This window comes from Staurois parvus, unplaced genomic scaffold (genome assembly GCF_062004578.1).
Source record: "Staurois parvus isolate SC_StPar_1 unplaced genomic scaffold, SC_StPar_1.0 ptg000282l, whole genome shotgun sequence".
Lineage (NCBI taxonomy): Eukaryota > Metazoa > Chordata > Amphibia > Anura > Ranidae > Staurois > Staurois parvus.
Window position 1 is genome coordinate 8564097 of NW_028318078.1, and position 25747 is coordinate 8589843.

The 25747-nt window shown below is 40.7% G+C and overlaps 1 protein-coding gene across 1 annotated transcript in view; it reads right to left on the reverse strand.

Annotated features, from left to right (window-relative positions):
* The window catches only part of LOC149458639 (inter-alpha-trypsin inhibitor heavy chain H3-like), a 263380-nt gene that overhangs the window by 226190 nt on the left and 11443 nt on the right, over window positions 1–25747 (reverse strand). The window contains exons 3-7 of the mRNA XM_089681994.1: window positions 19856–20022; window positions 12941–13045; window positions 10626–10788; window positions 2107–2217; window positions 1462–1587 (exon numbers count right to left, since the gene is read on the reverse strand). Of these exons, the coding sequence (XP_089538120.1) occupies window positions 1462–1587; window positions 2107–2217; window positions 10626–10788; window positions 12941–13045; window positions 19856–20022 (672 nt within the window). The remainder of the gene's footprint in view (window positions 1–1461; window positions 1588–2106; window positions 2218–10625; window positions 10789–12940; window positions 13046–19855; window positions 20023–25747) is intronic.

A 25747-nucleotide genomic window follows, 5' to 3' on the forward strand; every position in this document is an offset into this window, starting at 1 on the left:
CAAATTGCAAACACAGTGCGATTACAATGCAGTGCGGGAATCGTGCAGGGATAAAGGTGTTTCCCACACTGCATATATGTGAGTCTAGGCTAAAACAAGCCCTCACTCACATCTCCAGCGTGTAATGGCTTGTATTTTATTCTCAAAGATGCTCAAAGATCATAAATTCTAGCTAAGATCATAACAAGGACTGCAAAGTCCAGTTTGACCCTGGGTTCACACTTGTGCAGTGGTACACATCGCATGTGATTCGCACAGGACCCGCACTGCATGCGAATTCTGTGCGGTGCTATTTGAGCCATACATTTTGTATGGCTCAAATTGCACCGCATCCACACCAATAATAGTTGTAGGACCCTTTGTTGGTCCACACTAGAATCGTATTGCATTAGTATTCACACCCATGCGATCCCATTCTGTTCATCGCACCATGTTTTGTGGACCAATTTTGGTGTGTTGTTAACTTGCGATTGTGATGCGGTGCGGAAATTGTAACGTATATTCACTGCTGGGTTAGAATATGTAAATATATAAATATCTTAGCATGCATGATCAGGGCACAGGTTAATTTTACATTCTACAAAACTGTCCCCTCCCTATCTTACATCATATTTTAACTCCATACTAAGCAGAGAGGGTCAGAGCAACTTTGATAAAGGTCTTAAATCTACAGAAGGCTTTATCCTTGTGATTTTAAGGGTTCCTCCTATCTACTGACACCGAAAAGGCATTTGATAGGTTTGCCTGGAAATAAATGTCAGCCTCCTTTCTATTTATTGAACTGACTTATACTACCAAGCAAAAGTCAAAGTCATTGTGATCCTGTCATCCAGCATTGCTGGAATAGGCCCCCATTATTTTATTCATATGCCTAAAACCCTCCAGAGAATAAAGACAATAGCAATAATCATGGCTTCCTCACTCCTGCAAAAGAATATGGAGTTGCAGTATTCACTGACATTCTATTATTTTTCTGCATCCAGTTGCATTTTATTAATCCAAGCTTACTCAAAGTTGTGAAAGAGTTCTAATACATCTTCAATTTTAAAATTAATTTTTATATAAGTGTCTTTATTCAAGAATGATGTAGGTGCATTCAAACAAACCCTGCTATTTACACAGGGGGTAGGAAGATTCAAAGTTTTCAGAAGAGTTATAATATTGTATGTAATTAATTTTGGCTTAAGGGAAGTGAAAAGGACACTACATTTCTAGCAAGATCAGCAAGTATTTCCTGTACTTGCTGAAAATGTTCTACAAAAAAAAGAAAATTAATGCAGCCAGCAAACTGAAGGACTGGTAACTTGCAATATATTACGTCTGTCCTTGGGTTTAGATTTCCTAAACGCTCACAAAGCTTTGTTTCTATATAGTCTCTATTGTTTCAAAGAATATAAAATCCAACTACTGCATATTATACTTGTTTTATGTTTTTCAAAACTATCCAAAAACAGAACTCACTTGTATGTTTCCTGGAGATTCTCTGTTAACATCATATGTTACAACAAAATCCCCATCCAATAAAGTTGATACACAGTCAGGGCAAGAGCGTTGCTGATCTAATGTAGGTTTGAAGGAGACGTGACCCTGAAAATGGAAAAAGAATTAGACTCATCAGTTTCTTGCTATGAACATGGGCTTCTTTCTTTCTAGTGTCTGAAATAAGAACAGTCAATTGACAAAAAGCTAATGAATGAATGGCCAATTTCAGATTTAAAGTGGAACTTTACCCATAACAACTTGATAAAAAAATGATGTTATTTAGCAAGAAACATACATTCCAGAGCTGGGTGAGACAGTGTATTACTGGATTTTAAACAGTATAGTCATTTAATTTTAATGTTTTACATAGCTATACCTGAAAACGGTGCCAGCCTGAAGTGATCTAGCAGGACTTAATTTTCTGATTAAAGCTCCACTTTAACATTTGTTAATCTAAGTAAGATGTTTGGAAACGTTGTTCCTACAAAAGAATGTCTATAGGCAAATATTGTCACAAAAACCAGTTTGCCAACCCAGTTGAGAATACTCAAAAGCTCTAATAACACAATATGGCATTACACAAAGTTGTGTCTGTCTGTTATCTGCAAATAAATAAAAATGTACCTTTTTTCCAGAAAAAGACTTTTTGATGGCCGGCAGCAAGTCATTTGTTATGAAAGATGCTTTAGCATCCAGAAAGCTAATTCCCTGTGGTTCATATATCTCTACATCAATCTGAAATTAGTAAATAAGAAAATTATCAAGTTAAAAAAGTAATTTTTGAAAAATCTGTTTCATACAAATATATATTTCATGTTATTTACTCTATTTCACACAAAGAAAGCAATACAAAGAGAACAGGATACTTTTTCATGCACATACATGGTACAACAGGCACATATGGAAAATATAAAATGTTGGGGTCACATATTCTTTAAGGCCAGAGCACCCTTAGATCCACCAATACACAAAATAAAACAAATACATCTGGAATGTATGTGTAATGCCCCTCTAGGTAGCCAGGGGGAGCTAGCAAGTTTTGTTTAGAGAGGAAGGCTGAGAAGCAGCCTGCGCATTAGTCAGCCTGGGTGTGAGTCAGCCAGGTCGTCTTAGCTCAGGGCTGAGGACTCTGCAGATCAGTTCCTTGATACTCCCCCTGCTCTAGAGACTTGAGTTTCTAGAAGGCAGTGGGTGGGAGTGAGGAGGGACTTATCTGCATACTTAAGGGATTCTGACCAATCCCTAGGCAGGAGGCTTAGCATGGGATCAGGACAGCCCTTAACCTCCCTGGCAGTCTAACTAATTGATATTTTTGAATTTTTGTTGTTTTATATTGTAGGCCTGTAATTCTTAGGAATAACTAACTTAAATCTGTCTAAACAAGAGTCTAGTAAACATCCCGGGTATGATAAAGTTTGAAACACGAAATCATAAATTATAATATAATAACTAATTATAACAAATAATAATATAATAATAATACATTGTATTCAATAATGTAATCAAACCAAAAACATTGAAATTTGAAATAGAGCACCAAGTTCGCACTTCACTGAGCTCAGTTGCAGAATTATTTTCAGTGTTTGATGACGAATTTCCCCATGAATCACTATCGCTCAATTCTGCAAGTGATTCTAATTCACTATCGCTGTTCTCTAGCTGGTCTAAAACCGCTTTTGACCTAAAGGGACGCTTTTTGGATGCCATGGACGTTTCTCAGTTTCGAGGCAGAAAGAACAGTAAAAGTAGAGGCAGGGCACTGGACAAAGCACTAGGGACAAAATTTACGTGAAATGGTTTGATACAGTAATGTAATACTAACATATTACAGTGTGTTGTATGTAAAATTTTTACTTTTTTGAATCTTCTGCCAGTGCCGCCCCCTGTACGTCCCGATGCTCGCAGGGAATGGAACCCGGAAGACGGATGCCGGCATTGGCTGGAGGACATGGCCGAGGGACATTGCTGAATCACAGGACAAGGTAAGGCTCGAGGGATCACAGGAGAAGCGCTGCAGTGTAATCCCGAGTGTGGCTCGGGGTTACCACTTTTGGTACTGAAATGAACCCCCGAGCCACACTCAGGATTACCGCTAGGAAGGTTATGTATGACTGAGCCTGATCAGCAGCAGGAGAGTTCTGGTGGAAAATGGAGTGAGAGGCTGGGATACAGGAGCCTGGGAGGGGGCCTAGTGGGAAGAGGCCTACCTCCAGGTAGAACCGGGAAAGAAGGATCGCTTGACCTCACTGGTCCACAGAGAGAGGACCACCTGTAGAGCCAGGGAGGGAGCCAGCCCAGCAGAAGGACTGAAGGCAAAGACCAACCTTACAAGCCTGCAGGAGAGGAACAATGAGTAATCCTACACCCCTTGGGCTAGATCAGGGGAGAGGGCATTCTGGTGGTAAACCTGAATAGCCGCCATCTGGGACTGTGCATTTAAAGCAACAGATTCTAGGACCCCTTGCTCAAAGATTCCCTCAGTACAGCTGGATGAGAAGAGGATTCATCTAGGGGTCTGGGATGGTACACCAGGAGAGGATTGAGAGCTCTCCAAGAAGAGATCTGCTGTTTAGAGACTTGTATAAAGTTATTCAGGAGTTGCCCTCAGGTACAGTTCCCTTGGGCGTTCCATACACCCCTCAACCCCATCCAAATTCAATATCCCTAATAAAACCTAAAAACCAAGCTCAAGGACTGCCTACTGTCTCCAGAATGCAAGTGTGAGAAACATTTGTGTTGCCTGGCTGTGCAGGACAATAAGGGGACCCAATAACTTCAGCGACTCCTAAGGGGGTAGTGCTACACACGTGAGGGTGTGACACCTTCATTATTCTCTTCTGGGAGGTGGCTGAGAATAATCGTACAACTGGAACTTCTGTGAGGAATAGCAAAATAGAAACTACCTCAAGCCCACTTAAATCATAAATATATCAAATTTGGCAAAGTTAGCTTTAAAGGAAACCATTCAGGAACAGGCATTTTTAGTAACCAGCATCTAGTTTTGAATCATCATAATAGTGCAGCCAAACGTTTCTTGTTCACTTGATTGTTAGGCCCCTTTCACACTGACAGTCCGATCGGGTCTGCCTGTCAGTTTTTCAGGCAGACCTGATCGGACCATCCATAGCTCTCTATGGAGTGACGGGTGTCAGCAAACATGTCATCTGACACCCACCAGCATCCGATTGAATACACTAAAAACAGGGGAATGAGGGATCCATTCCCATCCAGGCGGTCTGTTTCCATCCGACCACCCCATAGAAAACAGTGGTCTGTGCCTGTGTCCGCTTTGCATCAGCGTAGCGGACACAGACCTGGCATCCACTTGCTCAGCAGGGCTCAGCAGAGAGATCCCACGCTCAGCAAGCGGATCCGCTGATGCTTTCCCCCTTCTGAAAGGGGCTTTACTTGTAGCCTCTTTGCCAGAACATAAGTGCCAAGCTGTAATGTTAGCCATAAATGGCCCATTTTCTCTCATTCAGCATGTGGTTGTCTGAATATAAAAATGCTGCAGAGGAGTGACTGCAAGTGTGAGGATGCAGTTGTTCAGACAATACATTTTTCACCCACTTCAGTCAATTATTTAATCAACTGCAGGTGCACCATGGTGCGACGGCAGTGATAAAACAGAGTGCAGTTGCAGATAATTCAAAACTTATATTGAAGAATATGCTCATCTACTCAACAACCCTAGCGGAAGAGCACCACATCGAGTAAAACTCACAGTTCAGTGCAGAGAGGCAGCGGGTAAGATGCACCAACAGCATCTATCTTAGAGGGCGGAAAGTAGGGTTGCCACCTCATCCCTTTAAAACCAAACACATATTACACAAGTTCTGAAGCTAAATTATTGCAAATAAGGCACTAAGTGAGTTTAATTACCATCTTAATCAGAAGAAAGCGGCCTGCAAAATCCAGTCCCAATAGGGAGGCTTCCGAGAAGGATTGTGTGTCCCTAGCCTGTCTCTACTTATCAGGAACCTTTCCCTGCCACTAATCACATTTCCTAACAGACGGGTGATCTTTCCCTACACTGACCACTTCGCAAAAGTGCACCAAACCTCAGGGGGAGCAGGGACCTATAAAGGCCCTGCTGACCCAAGATGGCCACCAGGGGTCATCTGATATCATAGAGAAGCTAGGTTTCTCCAGACTGTGGTTTTACCACTCTGTCAAGCACCACCTATAGTGGAGAAAGCACCTGCCTGCAAACTTTTGTCAAAATTATAGCTGATATACCTATCAACACTCAAATAATGTCTCATAAGATCCAAACAAACTAATTATTAAAAAAAGAACTTTCATATTGTCCACTGGATTGAGGTTATTAGGGAGGAGAAACTTTTTTCTAATTGTAAATTAAGTTGTATGAAACACGTGTTTTAGCTGATTCTATAAGGACTTCTGGTTATTTTTAAATATAGTTCACAATCAGTAAAATGCGTATTCTTTGTAACCAAGGACTAACTTGTGTCACCATAGTTAGTCATGTAACAGGATCTCATTTTGGTTGGATGGATGGAAGTTGGGAGGGTAGCAGACCACTTCTCTAAGGTTCTCTTTTGAGCAAAGCCAAACAGGACTATGTCCCAGTAACAATGTGAAGCACAGAGAACTGAGTCATCACATAGTTGCTATGATGCTCTGTGCACTTGAGGGAACCCTGCAGAGGGTTGACTTGTCCTCTGTAGTGGGCTCTAGGCAGCCATATTGGAAAAGCCCGTGTCTATTATAGATACAGGGTTCTTGTGAGATTTGGAAGCCATCTTGGTGTAGCACTACCCCCTTAGGTGCCGCTGAGTTTTTGGGTCCCCCTAACCTTTGCATGGCTAGGCAACATGCATTTTCTTCACATCTTCACACACACACAGTCAGTAATAAAGTCCTTGAGCTGAGTTTTAGATGTTTTTATTAAGAGCTTAACAACTTGGATAGGGTCTAGGGGTATATAGGATGCCCAAGGAACTGCAGACTTGAGGACAAACTTCTTAGCAACCTGTACACAAGGATGTGAATCCAAAAAATAGCACTGTCTCTTTTAAGAAGCACTGAAGTCCCCTTGATGAACCTCCTCAGACCCCAGATGAATCCTCCTCTTCACCTAGCTGCAATGAGGGTTTCCCTGGGCACGGAATTCCAAGAGCTAACATTTAAGTAGTCTTGGATGAAAATTAGTTGGGTTTTGCACCTAACCACCCTCTCCCTCTATCTGGTCCAGAGGGTGTAGAAATACTCACACTGTCCTGTTAACTTGGTTGGTTGAAGCTACTTTCAGGCCTTTCACTGGGCTGGCCTCCTGGCTGACAAGTTGTCCTCCCTAGCAGACGGTGGGACAGTGGAAATCTTTCTGTCCAGCAACCAGCCTGTAGGTAGGCCCCCTCCCAGGGTCCACACTCCAACCTCCTCTCAGTCCATCTTCCACCCGTCACTAACCCTGCTGCACAGGTTCTGCTGCACATTTAAGGGTTGTCCTTGGTCACCATGCCAGGCCTCCTGCCAGGGGACTGGTCAAGATCTCTCAGGCATGCAGATCTAGGCCTCCTCCCCTCCTCCACCCCTCTTCCAGAAAGTTTTCAGTGTTTCTGGAAGGCTCCAGAAGCCCTGACCTGCAGATCCTCCCAGTCTGTCCTGAGGTGAACTCACTACTTCACTGCCAGGCTGACTCACCCCAGGCTGCTACCCATCCTCTATCTAACAAAAATAATAAAGCCTATACCTAGAGGGCACTACATTGGCATGTCATAGGGGGAGCCCTGCATGGGAATTGGAGTGGACAGCAGCGCTGAGTGAAGCTGGAACTTAAGTAACTCGTGGTCACCCCTTCAAGGGAGCTGTACTGCACCACAACAGAGTACAGTCCTTCAACAGGGAGCAGAGTGCATAGAAATTGTAACACAGATGACTGTCATTGTGGCTTACCCTTTGGAGAAAGGTGGGGAGAACCCCAAAGTAAAGCAATAGAGAGACGTAAAAGAACTGAGATAACCCCTTTTGTTAAGGACTTGGCCCTTAGTTCTGGAGAGCCTTCTGTGGATGGAAAAGACACAGTTTTGACCATTTTTATAGACTAACTAGGGCTCTTAGTATTAGCGATTCTGAAAGGTGTTTATGCTATTGAAACTAGCCACCATGTTGGACATGCATCTTTGTGAAGAAAATATTATTTGCTAACAAGTTAGTTAAAGTAGTACTAAAGACAAAACTTTTTTTCATTTTGGATAGAGTATAGGAGGGTTATAACCCCTGCCAGATGTGTTTTTGACCATCGTATGTTCCATTGGGGAGGTTTCCCTTCACTTCCTGTCCTATAATCAAAAAGAAAGTGAGAGAAAATTCCTCTGAAGTGAGAGAATCCTTGGTTATCACTAGGGTCACCAAAACTGGTGTCCCAGTTGGAAGATTTCCCCTTTATTACTGCCCCAGGAACAGCCCAAAGTTTGGGATTTTATTTTTATTTTCAATGATAACTGTAAACAGGACAAATAGAAAGAGAAAATCTTCCTAATGGGGGCACAGGCAGCAATAGAAACTGACAGGTGTTCTGATCCCTCTGCACTCTATCCAAAACAAAAAAAGTTTTGCTTTTAGTTATACGTCAAAGCTGTTAAAACAGAATCTGAACATGTCTAGAAATTCCTTGCCTGTAATGGGCAGGGACAAAGATTGAGACCTGCATAAGAGCTCTCCAAGACATGCATTGAAAAGGATGTTGGAGTGTAGGAGAATTCTACAGATGTTCAAGCATTTTCTTCACTCTCTTCAGCCGTGGCCTCTGGCCCTCTTCTCCACTTTATGTAGTAAATCCTAAGCCTGTGAAACTCCTTAAGAGACTTCTCTTCCTGTCAGTAGAGGCTGCAGATGTTGCAGGAGATGCAGCAGTAGAATGTTGTGGAGGGGGAAGATGCCAAACTGAAGAACGAGAAGGAGGAATGCAAGCCAACTTGTCTCACTGAGATTCTGCGCCTACCAAGCTCTATGGTGCAGAGTCATGTATTTCCTCATGCATGTTGTCAGGGCTGCCATTAAAAATCATGGAACCCCATAGAGTCTACATGGCAAGGCCCCCTCCCCCCCACTATTCACCCATAGGAGACACTTAAAAGTTGAGCCTACATACATACTGTAGTGTGGTGATCAGAAGTATCTAAGCACAGAGTGAATGTGTCAGGTGTAGGTAATGTACAGTGCAAGGAGTGTGTAATGTACAGAGTGCAGGGTCAGTAATTGGCTATCCACAGTGTGCAAGGGTCATGAGGAAAAGTAATATACAGACCAGGGAGCAGAGTGCAGGGGTCAGGTGTATGTAATGTACAGAGTGCAGTGGTCTTGTGTATATAATGTACAGAGTGCAGGGGTCAGGAGTTGGTAACGCATAAAATGCACAGTCATTTACTAGTTTTTGAAGGGTCAGTGCTTCCAGCAAGCTAATCCCCCCACCTTTTATTAAGTCTTTGTAATGCCACATACTGTACTGTATATTCCTGCCCTTTAAACAGGGAATCACTAAACTGAAACCTATACTGCAAAGGTATAAACTTATTGTCACCCTGTTAAAAGCACAGGAATCTTTGTGGCTTTAAATTGACTGGTTTTAAGAGGCTGGGCAGGATCATCCATGGGAAGGAGGGCCAGATCTAGCCTGTCTGATCTGGGGGTGTAGTAAAAAAATCAAGAGGCTAGTACAATCCCCCTAAAAGTTGCCCATATGTTTATCAAATCACTATTTTCAGTAAAAATACACGTTTTCCAAAATTTCTTTTAAAATCCTACAAAATCCTCATTTACATGGGTCGTAGACCCATGTACAGGCGGTGTTTAAGCGCATGGGGATGCACAGGTGTTCAGTACATCCCTGAGCAGGCAGTCCTATTCATGTCATTTCATGTCAATTGTGGGTGCACAGCCCCAAATGCAGAAAGTGTAAGTTCAGGGACATGCATGCAAGCGGAAGCCAAAACAAAGAGCAGCGGTTGTGTCCATGCAGCCACTGATTCCCAATTGACATCAATGGATGGGGATGCATGAAACACCTGTGCATCCTCATGTAAGTAAACACAGCCTTGCACTTGTGTATGCTGTATTATGCCCAGTGTAAGTAAGGCCTTACTATATATATTTTTTAATTCATCCCTGATGGCTTTGATGAGACATCAGGGGTATACACAGACCCCAATGTCTCTTATATGAGTCAGAGAAGGGACATAGTCCACTTTCCATTTCTCTGCAGCCTCAGTTGCACTGCAGATGGGTCAATAGAAGCCTCTGTATGGAGGATTCCACTCATTCACAAACTGAAACAACAAACTGTAAACTGTAAACAACAGAAAACCCAGCACCCCCTAGATCCGGTCTTGGTGAAGATCATTGGCTACACTTTACAGGCATTTCATTCCGACACAGACTCTGATGGGAACATTTTATTTTAAGGGGCACTCTGATGGGCATCTTTTATGTTAAGGGACACTCTGATGGGCCCATTTTATGTTAAGGGGCTTTGATGGGCACATTTTATGTTAAGGGTCACTCTGATGGGCACATTTTATGTTAAGGGACACTCTGATGGGCCCATTTTATGTTAAGGGGCACTCTGATGGGCATCTTTTATGCTAAGAAGGCACTCTGATGGGCACATGTTATGTTAAGGTGGCACAAAGGGGCATATACTGTGGAGAGGGGCACTCTGATGGGCACATGTGATGTAAAAGGGCACTCTGATGGGAATATAATATAAAGGGGCACTCTGATGGGGAAATATGATGGAAAGGGGTACTTTGAGTGTAAGGGGGCACTCTGATGGGAATACCTGATGTAAGGTGGCACTGTGATGGGGATACCTGATGTAAAGGGGCTCTCTGATGGGGACAACTGATGTAAAGGAGCACTATGATGGGCACACCTAATGTGATGGGAATACATGATGTAAAGTTGCACTCTGATGGCGACACCTAATGTAAGGGGACACACTGATGGGCACACCCTATTCGGACCTCAGCCAGAAGAACATTTTAGTGACCAGACCTCCTTGAATTTTAAATCAATACCTCTGCTGTATAACATACTGTACATACCAGCAGAATAATAATAATAATAATAATAATAACATAATGTAGCAATAGTAATAATATTGTGCACAAAATATATACCTGATAGTGTTTAACAAGTGCTTTTGGTTGAACCTTGATGAATATGTCATATTTTCCTAAATGTCGTTTTAGCATTTCCTCATAGACCAATTCAAAGGTGACTTTACTTTCTGATGCCACATTGACTGACACCGTGAACTTCTCAGTCTTCCTGCCAGATGCTCTATATATTGGTAAAACAAACTTTACATTTCTGGGATCATCATTATTATTTAGAATGTAGATGATAAATCATTTAACATATACTATACAAGCAGTTGATGTTTTGCATGAGTTGCAGGCAACTCTGAGTATATAATAAAAACAACAAATAAGCAGAAGTTATCAGAGAAATAGGTATCTGAAATGATATAAAAATCATGTAACAGTCATACTTGTTCCCGCTCCTTTCTTCCTCCTGACTGGCCAATAAGGCTATCCATCACATTAAAGGAAACAAGTACTTTGAGAACTATAGAGGCTGACCTATTGAAAATGCGTATTGCTTGACTGCCTCTAAATTCAATACTTGGCCTGAAATAAGTGACTCAGAGCATAATGAAGACATTAGATGAGCAGGATAACTAGGTAATTACCGTTTTAAGACGTAAACGTAAGCAACGGCAACCTACTTATTTCTTTCAGTACAATTCAAACCATAAGGATGCTAGAGGTGGGTGGGGCTAAACTCAGCATTTACAGGAAAAGTAAAGATTTGCATATAACTTCAGATACCTACATCTCTAAATCTACAAATCATTTCCACATGCAGGTTGCACTAAAGGTAACTGCAGCTTAGGCTAGCTTCACATCAACTCATTACACATGGTATTGCACAATTAGGGGTGCAGTGCATTGTGGTATCATAAATCCACATACTGCTAGCACCTTTGGATGTCCATAGGGGGTTTTGCAGTGGAGATTTCTAGCAGTTCATTCCATATTATACCTAGTACTGTTTTTTTATTTTGTTACAAAACTATTTCTGGTAGTTATACTCTACTATTTGTTGGCCCCACCAACAGAACATATAAAGAAATGACTAAACAAAGAGCAATGTAAAAAAGTGGTATCTGTGGGCCAGTTCACACCACATGCAGTCCAGTTTTTTTTCTGCATTAAAAATGCACTAATAGTAGGTTACATAGTTTCCAATGGCATAGTTCACACAAGTGCGGTCAATTTCAGTGCGTTCCAGTTCTATAAAAAAAAGTAGAACATGTTGCATTTTTTCTGCACTGAACTGTACTGGAAGCAGCAAAACGCAACAAATATCCACCAAAAATGCACCAGAATACACCTAAATGCAATAAAAACATACCAGAATGCACATGTCCTTATTTAAGGCTGGTTCACACAAGATGCAGTCCAGTGTGTTTTTTTCTGCATCAAAAATGTATGTTTTCTGCATCAAAAATGTTTTCCATGAATTCCAATGGCCGTAGTTCACATCAGTGCAGTCAGTTCCAGTCAGTTTCCAGTGCAGAAAAAAAGTAGAACATGCTACAATTTTTCTGCACAGAACTGTACTGGAACACAGCAAAACACATCAAAAACGCACCGGAACAGAGCGTGGCGTGAACTGTAAGCAGAAACACATCTGGATTGCATCCTGAGTGTCTTTTTGTGGTGTGAACTGGCCCTTAAGTTGAAGAAAAAAAGAGGGGAAAAAATGAACCAAAATGCATCAAAAATGCACGATAACGTGCTAAAAACACGCATACAGAAACGCATCCGGACTGCGTTTCTATGGTGTGAACCGACCCCATATATGTATCAGTTTATCTATTTAAAAAGTGCCTTATTACTCTTTTCATCACTGTCTTTCCATATCAAAGTATCAATATTCATAGTTTGGTTGGCTACTGCTGGAGTTTATCACAAGCATTGCTTGCTCTCTCTCACTAGAGGGGCCAATGTGTAAAGCCATGTTTATAAAAAGATTTAAAGTAAACCTGTCACTTTCCTCCTTTAAAAGTATCACCAGGATTAATCACTATTTTGTGTACCAGAAGAATGGAGAGCATCCTGGGAGCAAACTAGAAATATTAGCACTTTTTACCATTTACCTCTACTAACCTGTTTTATATTTCTAATGTAATTGCAGTGACAGCCACTCTTAACCAGGGACAGCGCAAAATATGGTGCAGCTCTGCATAGAAACCAATCAGTGTCCAGGTTTTTATGTGAAAACTTAATGGAACAAGTTGAAGTTAGAAGCTGATTGGCTACTATGCAAAAGCTGCACCAGAATATGCACTCTCCAGTTTTAGTAAATCAACCCCACTGTGTGTTGCACATGGAATTAAATGACTTACAGATAATACATAACTTACTTCACAAGTCCAGCTGTTTGTCCTCTTGAAACAGCCTTTTCATATTGTTTCTTTGCAACTTCTTTTTCTTTAACTACACCAGTGTATGTTACTCCATCGATTATCCTTAATTAAATAAACATCAATATTGCTTTCATGTTACAAACACTAAAAACTGACAGCTTCTTTATTGATTCTTTTTATTGTACAGTAAATATGTTGTAAATGTGGACAATGATGACAAATTTAGGCTTTACCTTTGATGTAACTCCAACATCAAAATAAATAGCTCTATAGTTATCGGCAGCCTTGCCTTCCCCCTTCCCCTCATGCCCTGAGCCATATAGCTGGATATCTGCATTGCGAGATCACCTAGGGCACTGTCACTCTCACAGCTATTCTTATGAAATTTGGTGATGTCATTACTGAGCTGTTCAGTGTTCTCCATGAAAGAAAGCTGTATCTGAGGACCTACAAATAAGCATCCCCCTGCTTATGTTTCATTCAGTCTGTGGATCTCTGCTTTCTATGCCCCTGCTACTGCTGCTTGATTATTTATCCATCATTAATCAAAATATCTGTCATAAAAAGGGGCAGCCCTGAAATGAGGAATTGCTTCTCTATCAAATAAATGGTGAATACTTGTGAGCTATTATTAATGAGGCATTCAGTGAGTAGTATGAAATTATCTGCTGATTTAATGTGCTAGGTGCGCTGGCTCTTGCACAGACTCACTTGCTAGTGTATATACAATGTTATAAATATATAGTGCCACGCTCCTATTTGCTTGTATATACAGTGGGGATCGAAAGTTTGGGCACCCCAGCTAAAAATTTGTATTAATGTGCATAAAGAAGCCAAGGAAAAATGGAACAATTTCCAAAAGGCATCAAATTACAGATTAGACATTCTTATAATATGTCAACAAAAGTTAGATTTTATTTCCATCATTTACACTTTCAAAATAACAGAAAACAAAAAAATGGCGTCTGCAAAAGTTTGGGCACCCTGCAGAATTTATAGCATGCACTGCCCCCTTTGCAAAGCTGAGACCTGCCAGTGTCATGGATTGTTCTCAATCATCGTCTGGGAAGATCAGGTTATGTCAATCTCAAAGGTTTTAAATGCCCAGACTCATCTGACCTTGCCCCAGCAATCAGCACCATGGGTCCTTCTAAGCAGTTGTCTAGAAAACTGAAACTGAAAATAGTTGACGCTCACAAAGCTGGAGAAGGCTATAAGAAAATGGCAAAGCGTTTTCAGATGTCAATATCCTCTGTTCGGAATGTAATTAAGAAATGGCAGTCATCAGGAACAGTGGAAGTTAAAGCAAGATCTGGAAGACCAAGAAAAATATCAGACAGAACAGCTTGCAGGATTGTGAGAAAAACAATTCAAAACCCACGTTTGACTGCACGATCCCTCCAGAAAGATCTGGCAGACACTGGAGTTGTGGTACACTATTCCACTATAAAGAGATACTTGTACAAATATGGTCTTCATGGAAGAGTCATCAGAAGAAAACCTCTTCTACGTCCTCACCACAAAAATCATCGTTTGAACTTTGCAAATGAACATATAGACAAGCCTGATGCATTTTGGAAACAAGTTCTGTGGACCGATGAGATTAAAATTGAACTTTTTGGCCGGAATGAGCAAAGGTACGTTTGGAGAAGAAGGGGCACAGAATTTAATGAAAAGAACCTCTGTCCAACTGTTAAGCATGGGGTTGGATCAATCATGCTTTGGGGTTGTGTTGCAGCCAGTGGCACAGGGAACATCTCATGAGTAGAAGGAAAAATGGATTCAATAAAATTTCAGCACATTTTGGATGGTAACTTGATGCCATCTGTGAAAAAGCTGAAGTTAAAGAAAGGATGGCTTCTGCAAATGGATAACGATCCTAAACACACCTCAAAATCCATGGGGGATTACATCAAGAGGCGTAAACTGAAGGTTTTGCCATGGCCTTCACAATCTCCTGACCTCAACATAATTGAAAATCTATGGATAGACCTTAAAAGAGCAGTGCGTGACAGACAGCCCAGAAATCTCAAAGAACTGGAAGACTTTTGTAAGGAAGAATGGGCAAAGATACCTCAAACAAGAATTGAAAGACTCTTGGCTGGCTACAAAAAGCGTTTACAAGCTGTGATACTTGTCAAAGGGGGCAGTACAAGATATTAACTCTGCAGGGTGCCCAAACTTTTGCAGACGCCATTTTTTTGTTTTCTGTTATTTTGAAAGTGTAAATGATGGAAATAAAATCTAACTTTTGTTGACATATTATAAGAATGTCTAATCTGCAATTTGATGCCTTTTGGAGATTTTTCCATCTTTCCTTGGCTTCTTTATGCACATTAATACAAATTTTTAGCTGGGGTGCCCAAACTTTCGATCCCCACTGTATATATATCTTGATCCTAGGAGTATATGAATTAATATCTGAAACAATTCATAAATCACTGTGACTAGTGAATAAAAATAATCAATATTAAGTAATAAATATAAATAAATCACTAGTGAATCACTATAACTGGTGAATCAAATGAATAAAAATATGAATCAGCAACCTACATAGATGTGACTGATAACAATCAATCCTTAATTAAATGTGACTATAAAGGAATTAAATACAAATCAACACAATTCTAAATCTGTGCCCCTCTGATCTGCTGTGATCACTTCATCTATATAGTGCAAAAGCATACATATAAGTGCAAGTGCAAATACATAAAATATAAAAGACAATAAATTAAAAAGTCTTTCAAATAAGTGCAGTGTGCAGGTGGGTTCCTTATTCCCTCTCGCCGAGTGCTTAGTGGTCTCCCTATGCGCTCACCTTAATATTTGCCTGAATAAATTCAGGCAAATACACTTTTAATCCTTCCAGGATTGATGGGATGATACTCTTATATAAGCTGTTCCAGAAGGTAGATATGGATTTATAGGGATTCTCCTGTGCTCTCCTCTTTCCCTTTGTACAGCTGCTCATAAATGGACTTCCAATCATTTCCCCCTGATGATCCAATCATTTCCCCCTGATGAAGTCACGTGACCCTGTGACGCAACGCGTAGGGGAGGGGCTCTGACGTCACGACGTTGCATCGGAGAGGCTCGGTGATTCCAGTGCAGACGGAGGCAGACAGCACTACAGAGGCAGAGGCAGAGTATTACTGTATGTTACCATCAAGGCTGTCCTGGATCACATCAAAGCCGTGTAATACCGCAACTGGCAGCAATAAATTTCCTTTATACACAAGGATAAGGCACCATGGTCTTTTTTCTTCTTTTTTTCTTCTCTCTCTCAATTGACCCACATTCCTTATGCTGGTGAAAGGAGGATTGGAGAAGGTGGTGACCCCAGGAGGGGAAGTAGGAGATTCCTAGAGAGCTGGTCAGGAAGTCCATTTATGAGCAGCTGTACAAAGGGAAAGAGGAGAGCACAGGAGAATCCCTATAAATCCATATCTACCTTCTGGAACAGCTTATATAAGAGTATCATCCCATCAATCCTGGAAGGATTAAAAGTGTATTTGCCTGAATTTATTCAGGCAAATATTAAGGTGAGCGCATAGGGAGACCACTAAGCACTCGGCGAGAGGGAATAAGGAACCCACCTGCACACTGCACTTATTTGAAAGACTTTTTAATTTATTGTCTTTTATATTTTATGTATTTGCACTTGCACTTATATGTATGCTTTTGCACTATATAGATGAAGTGATCACAGCAGATCAGAGGGGCACAGATTTAGAATTGTGTTGATTTGTATTTAATTCCTTTATAGTCACATTTAATTAAGGATTGATTGTTATCAGTCACATCTATGTAGGTTGCTGATTCATATTTTTATTCATTTGATTCACCAGTTATAGTGATTCACTAGTGATTTATTTATATTTATTACTTAATATTGATTATTTTTATTCACTAGTCACAGTGATTTATGAATTGTTTCAGATATTAATTCATATACTCCTAGGATCAAGATATATATATATACAAGCAAATAGGAGCGCGGCACTATATATTTATAACATTGCTTCTCTATCAAGATGGTTGCCCAAACACAGAGATACAATGGTTGATTTTATACAAGCAAATAGACTGTTCATTTTGTAGCTCTGTAAGGGAACTAACCCTAAAGCTTAGTGAAAGAGGAGAACTTCTGCTGGCTTCTATCATCTAATCATGCGCAAGCAAAAATTATGTTTTTTATTTTTTTCATTGCGCATGATTGGGCATTCTTTGCAAAATGAAGGTTCACCATATTTACCATATTTACTAAATTCTGGGGAAAATGTATTCACTTGCAAATTGAACAGTTTATTTGACTTTCATAAATGAACCTCACAGTGTACAACACCAAATGAAAAAATCAATTATGAGAAAAAGATCAGCTACAGTGAGACCAAGGGCAATACTGGTGACTAGTCCTCTGCATTTTCCACGGTTCAGGCCCTCTTTAACCTCTTCAGATATGTCTGATATATACAGAGTCTGAAGAGGCTAAACAAGCTCACCGCTGCAGTGACAGCCATGAGCGTGTTTCAGTTCTGTTTCAGCCACCACTTGGCTTTACTGTAAAAGTGATTTGGGAGGCTGTAGAGCAGCCTAATTACTTTTCTATGACTCACAAAGTGCCAGCCTCCCTCAGTAGTTCCTGGGTTCTCCACCCGGGAACCCGAACCACAGAAAACTCTATCACAATGATAAGTGGGAGGAGGTTGGGAACATCAATTCTCTTATATCCTCTGCTGACTGCGAACCTGAAAGTTGCTCACCTCCAAACATTTCAAAATTCAGAGCTATCAAAATCCCAGCTGAACTGAGTAAACAGCTAATCAAGCACATTTCCATGCTTGGCTGGAAAAAGCAGTGGGATGGGCAAAATTAGGGGTCTAATAGACCCCAAATGTCTTAATAAAAAGTACCTGTCACCTGCCCAAGGCTTGTTAGTTTGAAATCCTAAACTGTAAGATCTCTTTTTTTCTCTATATCAAAATAGTTATCATTAGACATGTGCGATTCATTTTGTTTTGATTAGTTTTTTAGAAAAAAATTTCATTTTCGGAGATTCGGATGTATCCTAATTTCCAAATAAACATAGAACCAAATGGCAACAAGTCCGAAATAAGTTATAGCAAAAGTAACGAATGCTTTTGTTTCATTCGGATGAAATCACATTTTCAAATTCATTTGATAACATAATGAATTTATTGTGAATATCTGGTTGTTAAGGAGTGGGCAGCCACAGCATCCTTAACAACCATGACTCATATGCCATCAATGGGGAATCAAAAAAAGAGTCAGTTACAAACTTGTTTTAAAAAAACAGTGTGGGGGTTCTCCCCCAACCCATACCAGGCCCTTTGGGTCTGGTATTGATTTTGAGGCTAACTGCACACCAAAATTAAAAAAAATGTCATGGGGTCCCCCCAAAATCCATACCAGACCCCTATCTGAGCATGAAGCCCAGCAGGAGGATAAGCAACTGCCCCCCTTCCAACTCCTGAAACGTAGCAGGCCGCATGCCCTCAACATGGGGGTGCTTTGGAAGAGGCTCCCCCAAAGCACCTTGTCCCCATTTAGATGAAGACAAGGGCCGCTTTTCCACAACCCTGGCTCGGTAGTGGTGGGAGTGTGGGGGAATACTAATGGGAATATGGAAGCCCCCTTTAACATGGGACCACAGATCCCAAGACCCTGTCATGTGAATGAATATGGAGTACATAGTACTCCTATTTATTCACCAAAAAAAAAGTCAAAAGTAAAATTAAAAAGACTTTTTGACAAGTCCTTAACTAAAAAATGTCACTGGGTGACCCCACCCCCGTGTTTACCTGTCATTTGACAAGTGTCACTTGATAGGACATGTGTTCAGTGAGTGGAAGGTTTTTTTATTTTTATTTATTTTTCGTGTGGGTCAGCATTCATTGTGATTGACGTTGGATCTACTTCAGAGGACTTCAGGCGACATATTTTTGTTTTTGTTTTTAATACACTAACACCATTTTTTTAATGTTGGTGTGGGGTTCCTCTTAAAATCCAACCAGACCTAAGGGTCTGGTAGGGATTGTGGGGGGAACCCCACACCAGTTTTTTTTTAATTTTGACTTGGGGTTCCCCTAAAAATCCATAGCAGACTCCCTCGCTTTTTTAAACATTTTCTTTTAACTGGCATTTGTTTTGTCTCCATTCTGCTGTCAGCAGGGAATCTAGCTGATAGCAGATGAGTTTTAGTTGTTATGGACATGGCGGCCGCTAGCTCCTTAACAACCAGCTATGCACAATGAATTTGGATTCGTCCAAAAATAGAAAAAAGAATTTGACAAACTTTTTGAATCCATCTGGAATAACGAATATACAAAACAAATTCTGAAGAAACTAAACAAATCCCAAAAATGGACCAGACTGACACAACGAATATGAAGAAAAGGAATATCAGCCTAACAAAACAAAACAAAACAAAAATGACATTTTCCGGAGTGCACATGTCTAGATAATATTATACAAAAGTTATATGGCATCAACAGTTTGTGCAGTGCAAATACAAAGGGAGACAGAGTAGTTAGTTTCCATGTTTTCTTACTATCTTCAGGAAGGTCTTTTAAAATCATCGGTCAAAAATAAATTTAATGTTGACATTTAACACTAGGGGCCTAGTTATAATTTTTTTTAACACAAGATTCATGATTTACACTCTACTACTGTATTATCATAAGTAATAACAAAGCCATTGCCACATCAATATGCTCATAGCTGCAATGAAAAACATGCTGTTATAAGAGGTACATTATATTATAAAGTTGAGGAACACCTTTCTAAATAACTATTATGCACAGACTCCTTTCGGTGGGATTCGTTAAAGATGCTGTTTCATTTTTTTTTTTTTTTAATTAAAATTCAAAGAAAGACTTTTGGAGTACTTACATGCTGAAGTTTGTGATGAAAGCACTTTTTGGCAGGTCAACATTGAAGAAGACTTCTTTTGATACATTCCCTTGATTGACAGCTCTGCTTGTAATCACATTATGCGCAAAGCGGGATGTCACCTTACTGTTGATGTCTATGCTGTAAACTTCTATATCACCAGCAGGCTAAATAATGCACACAATAATGAATAAATCAGTGCCATGTGTAAATATATAAAATATTTTAAAGTGCTGTGCAAACTGTTGGTGCTATATTAATCCTTTATAATAATAATAATAATAACAATATATAAAATAATTTGGGCTTGGCTAAATGAAAAACAGTTCCATGTATTTTATTTTACAGTTGATCCCATCCCAATGTTCACTTAATTCATCAATCCCAGGTTATATAGGTTTTAATAGGCTCCCATTTTAAAAAGAAACTTTGTAGTTTTTGGTCAATGTTATTAGAAATATTACTTGAAAGTTTAGAAGTTTATATATCAATTATTTAACACATTGATTCACATTACTTACAAACAAACCTTACTTACAAACAAACCTTTTTTTGCAAATAAACATTTAACAAATGGAGATCCTATGCTTTTTTGTAAAGTGTTCTGCTGTTTGTATGGCTGTACTGTATTTATAAAGCGGTGAATGTGAAATTCAACAAATATTCAGTGCAGGCGTATTTTCCTGGTGGATGTGCTTTAAATTACAATGATTAATTCCACTGCAGTGAATGGTAAATGTTAGATTGATTGCTTTATAAATATTCCCCATATGTGTTGGTCTGTCTGAAACCCAGCACTAGTTTTGTATTTGCTAAATAGTTCAGCAGATTATTATTTTTTTAAAGTGTGTGTATTCTAAACGCAACAATTAAACAGCAATTTGAAAAGGATCACATATATATGGCGTGTTTACCACACCGTTCATGCAGTCTGCTGCAGGTGTCAGTGTTAAGTTAACCACTTCCCGACCACCCTATAGCAGAAATACTGCTACAGGGCAGCACGGCTGTGCAAAATCATGTATATGTACGTGATTTCGCATTTCTGGGTAGGGGCACCTCGCATACCCTACCCTCGCCGCCATTCACGGCCGCAGCTGTCAATCACCAGGTCCCGGCCAGTGATTACTCGCCGGCACCTGGTGATTACAGAGGATCTCCGATGGAGAGGAGAACTGTTTTGTTTACTAACAGTTCTCCTCCCTTTTAGGCTCGGGCACACGGCTTTAGATGGCTGTGCACAGCACAGCCATCCAAAGCAGTGTGCTTACAGGGAAGCACACAGACACCGCCCAAAGTAAAACACACCCAGCACACAGTTAACCCTTTGATCGCCCCTCATGTTAACCCCTTTCTGCCCAGTGCCATAAATACAGTGTTATTGCTTTTTTTTAGCACTGATCACTGTATTGGTGTCACTGGGGATGTGAGTGACACCAAGTCAGTTCCCCCCAGTGTCAGAATCTCCGCCACAGTCACTGAGCACTGCCATTACTAGTAAAAATTAAAAAATAAAAATCCCAGTATATATACCACCATTTGTAAATGCTATAACTTTCACGTAAACCAATTAATTTACACGTAATGGGATTTTCTTTCGCAAAGACATGTAGCAAAATACATTTTGGCCTAAATTTATGATGAAATTTGATTTTTTTTATTTTTTTACTGGACGTGTTTAATAGCAAAAAGTCAAAAATATTGTTTTTTTTTCAAAATTGTTGGTCTTTTTTTTATAGCGCAAAAAATAGAAAACGCACAGGCAATCAAATACCACCAAAAGAAAACTCAATTAGTGTGAAAAAAAGGACATAAATTTCATTTGGGTGCAGTGTTGCATGACCGCACAATTGTCAGTTAAAATAACGCAAAAAATGGCCTGGTCAGGAAGGCGGGTAAATCTTCAGGAGAGCAAGTGGTTAATGACACCCCAAAAACAGGTCCTAAAACACAATGTGATTGCCAGAATCGGATCACATGGGTGTGAACAATCATACGATCTGATTACAGTGCCTGAACTTTTTTCGTGTGGGTACGGTGCGATTTGAGCTATACAGAATGAATGGGCTCAAATCGCACTGCAAGGAATTGTATGTAATTTGAATAGGTATGCAGTGTGAACCCCGGCTGAGTATTGGACTCACACTTACCACTTGATAAGTGCAAAGTTTATTTATTTATTTATTTATTTATTACAAGTACTTATAAAAGTTGTAAATATTTAATATTTATATGCAATTTTTTACATGACATGAAAATCTAAATGATCTTAAGAAAATCTTTTATCTCTATAAATATATACTTTATATTGTAGTAGACAATGAGCCTTAGGAAAGGCTAATGCAGGCCATAGATGGGTCGAAAATCGGCCGATTTTTCAGCCGAAAATAAAATCGGCCGATTTTCGGATCGTTAGTGGGCTATTCGTTCAGCCGTTTTTCGGCATTTTGGCTGATTTTTTTTATCGGTAAAGTTGGAAAAGAATCGGCCGATTTTGCAGATCGGCCGATTTTCGTGGCAATGATGGGCAAATCGGCCGATTTTTTACCGATAAAAAAAATCTGCGCATGAGCAGTGACCTGCAAGAGGAAGTCAAAAAGAAGAAGAAAAAGAAGAAGAGGATGAATAAGAGGAAGAAGAGGATGAATAAGAGGAAGAAGAGGATGAAGAAGAAGAATTAGAAGAAGAGGAAGAAGAGAAAGAAGAAGAAGAGGATGAAGATGAAGAAGAGGAAAAAGAAGAAGAGGATGAAGAAGAAGAGGATGAAGAAGAAGAGGAAGAAGAAGAGGAGGATGAAGAAGAGGATGAAGAAGATGATGAAGAAGAGGATGAAGAAGAGGATGATGAAGAAGAGGATGAAGAAGAGGATGAAGAAGAGGAAGAAGAGGAAGAAGAAGAAGAAGAGGATGAAGAAGAGGAAGAAGAAGAGGATGAAGAAGAGGATGAAAAAGAAGAAGAAGAGGATGAAGAAGAAGAGGAAGAAGAAGAGGATGATGAAGAAGAAGAAGAAGAGGAAGAAGAAGAGGATGATGAAGAAGAAGAGGATGAAGAAGAGGAAGAAGAAGAAGAGGAAGAAGAAGAAGAAGAGGATGAAGAAGAAGAAGAAGAGGATGAAGAAGAGGATGAAGAAGAAGAGGAAGAGGATGAAGAAGAAGAAGAGGAAGAAGAAGAGGATGAAAAAGAAGAGGAATTCCAGTCCGGCAAAAAGTGTCCCTGCAGAGAACTCCACTATTTCTTTGACAGTTCCTTGACATTTATATCGGTTGCAACAATGTATCTATTTCCGAATAAAAACATCTGTATCCTAAATGGATACAAATAGATACATTGTTGCAACCACTATAAATGTCAAGGAACTGTCAAAGAAATAGCGGAGCTCTCTGCAGGGACACTTTTGCCGGCTGTTGACGGGATGAAAATCGGCCGATTTTTTTTACCATTGCTGGTAACGTCGGCCGCTTGAACGACCGATTTTTTGTTTTTTTAAAAGAAAAATCGGCCGATTTTCGACCCATCTATGGCCTGCATAAGAGGTAGTTAATTTGAGAGGGCAGATATTTCTCCTACAGCCCTGCCTATTAAGCACACCTGAGCTGAGAGAGGAGAAGACCATTCTCCAGGTGCGGAGTGACAACCCATGGGGCCGCCAGGCAATAGGAGATCATGGGGCCCCTGTGTCCTTGCCCAAACTCAAAAAAGCCTATGAAAAAGGTACCAGGGGTATCTCATGGGGCCCCCTACTGACCCCGGGCCCTCAGGAAGTGCCCGAGTTTCCAAATGGTCAGTCCGCCCCTGCCGTTCTCTGTAGCTGCTAAGACATGGGAGGATCTTGCTGACAGCCAGTGTAAGCTGGAAAAACAGCTTGATAAGCACAGCAGGATTGTGTACATTTTTGTGTTGGTTGTTTTCTCTTATTGCTGAAGTTAAGCTCTTTTTATACTAACTAATTGCTGATGAAAGCATTTTTTGTTTCTTTTTGGCTGAAATAACACAGACATTGATTTCACAAGGCTATAGTTCTGACTGTCATTTCCCACTATACTGTATATGCACCAATTAGCCATAACATTATGACCACCCACCATAATCCATTGAAGCATGGACTCCACTAGACCTCTGAAGATATGCTGTAGTATATGGCACCAAGCCATCAGTAGCAGATCCTTTAAGTCCTATAAGCTGTGAAGTTAGACCTCCATGGATCCAGGGTTGCCAACCGTCCATAAATTGTCCATTACGGATAGTGGCTGCCAATACAATAAAATACCTCAAGCTGGCTACGGAACTCTGTATGCACAGTTCCAAAGCCATCTGGCTGGACTCTGCTGCACATGGCCAGGGGGTGGCTGATCGTGCAGCCAGTGATGTGATGGCTCCACTTGGCACCTTTTACAAATAAATAAGAAGTGGAGGGTGTGTGGTCTAGTGTGGCATGAGAGCGAGGATGGAATTGGATCCACTTCACCGGCGCTGCCATCCTACTGCCAATGCTATCCCCAGCCACAATAGAGGTGCTGCTCCATCTTTTGCCAGTCTGCCTCTGCCTTCAGTCTGCCTGACCACTGTGCCGTCTGGGGCAGATTCAGAGCCAAAAGGATGACACCAAAACAGAAGCATGGTGCTGGCTCAGTACTGACAGAGGACACACACCTCCATTCTGAGAAGAGGGACAAAACACAGACATGGTGAGTAGACAGGGAAAGGTCCACTAAACCAGTCTCTGATCAGCCCCTGTGCCATGTACACAGTCTATGATCATCTTTTGTGCCATGTACGCAGTCTCTGATCATCTCTTGTGCCATGTACGCAGTCTCTGATCATCTCTTGTGCCATGTCCACAGTCCATGCTCATCCCTTGTGCCATGTACGCAGTCTCTGATCAACTCTTGTGCCATGTACGCAGTCTCTGATCAACTCTTGTGCCATGTAAGCAGTCTCTGATAATTTTTTGTGCCAAGTCTGCAGTCTTTGATCATCTGTTGTGCCATGTCTGGAGTCTCCGATCATCTCTTGCATCATGTCCACAGCCCCTGATTATCCCTTGTGCCATGTACGCAGTCTCTGATCATCACTTGTGCCATGTCAGCAGTCTCTGATCATCTCTTGTGCCATGTATGCAGTCTCTGATCATTTCTTGTACCATGTATGAAGTCTCTGACCATTGCTTGTGCCATGTCTGCAGTCTCTGATCATCTCTTGTGCCATGTATGCAGTCTATGATCATCCTTTGTGCCATGTACGCAGTCTCTGATCATCTCTTGTGCCTTGTCCACAGTCTTTGACCATCTTTTGTGTCATGTCTAATGTCTCTCGCCATGTCCGCATTCTCTAACCCTTTAGCACCTGATGGATAAATGCATGTACTAGCTGTTGGTGTTTGAGCACAGGGATCTCTTGTTTATTGTATTGTTGGGTCATAGCCAGACCTGAACCTTGTAGCTCTCCCCATTGTGTCTTTTCCCCTATGCTAGCATTGTGTCCACAGTAGCATTTGCATAGGCAGAGCAGAGTAGGACTAGCCATAGAGGGATTACTTTGACGCAGTTGGCCAGCTTAAGCATGTATTGCAATATGTGTGAACAAAATATCCCTATTTATTGCATAGTCTGCTTGAAAGGGTATATACCAGTGTGCAGAGGGTCTTCAGAATTTCTAGTGTTAATATGTGGTTACACCCCTTTAGCACCTGATGGATAAATGCATGTACTAGCTGTTGGTATTTGAGCACAGGGATCTCTTGTTTGTCACATACTCTAACCATCCCTTGTGCCATGTCCACACTCTCTGATCATCTCTTGTGCCATGTATGCAGTCTCTGATCATCTCTTGTGCCATGTATGCAGTCTTTGACTATTCCTTGTGCCATGTCTTCAGTCTCTGACCGTCTCCTGA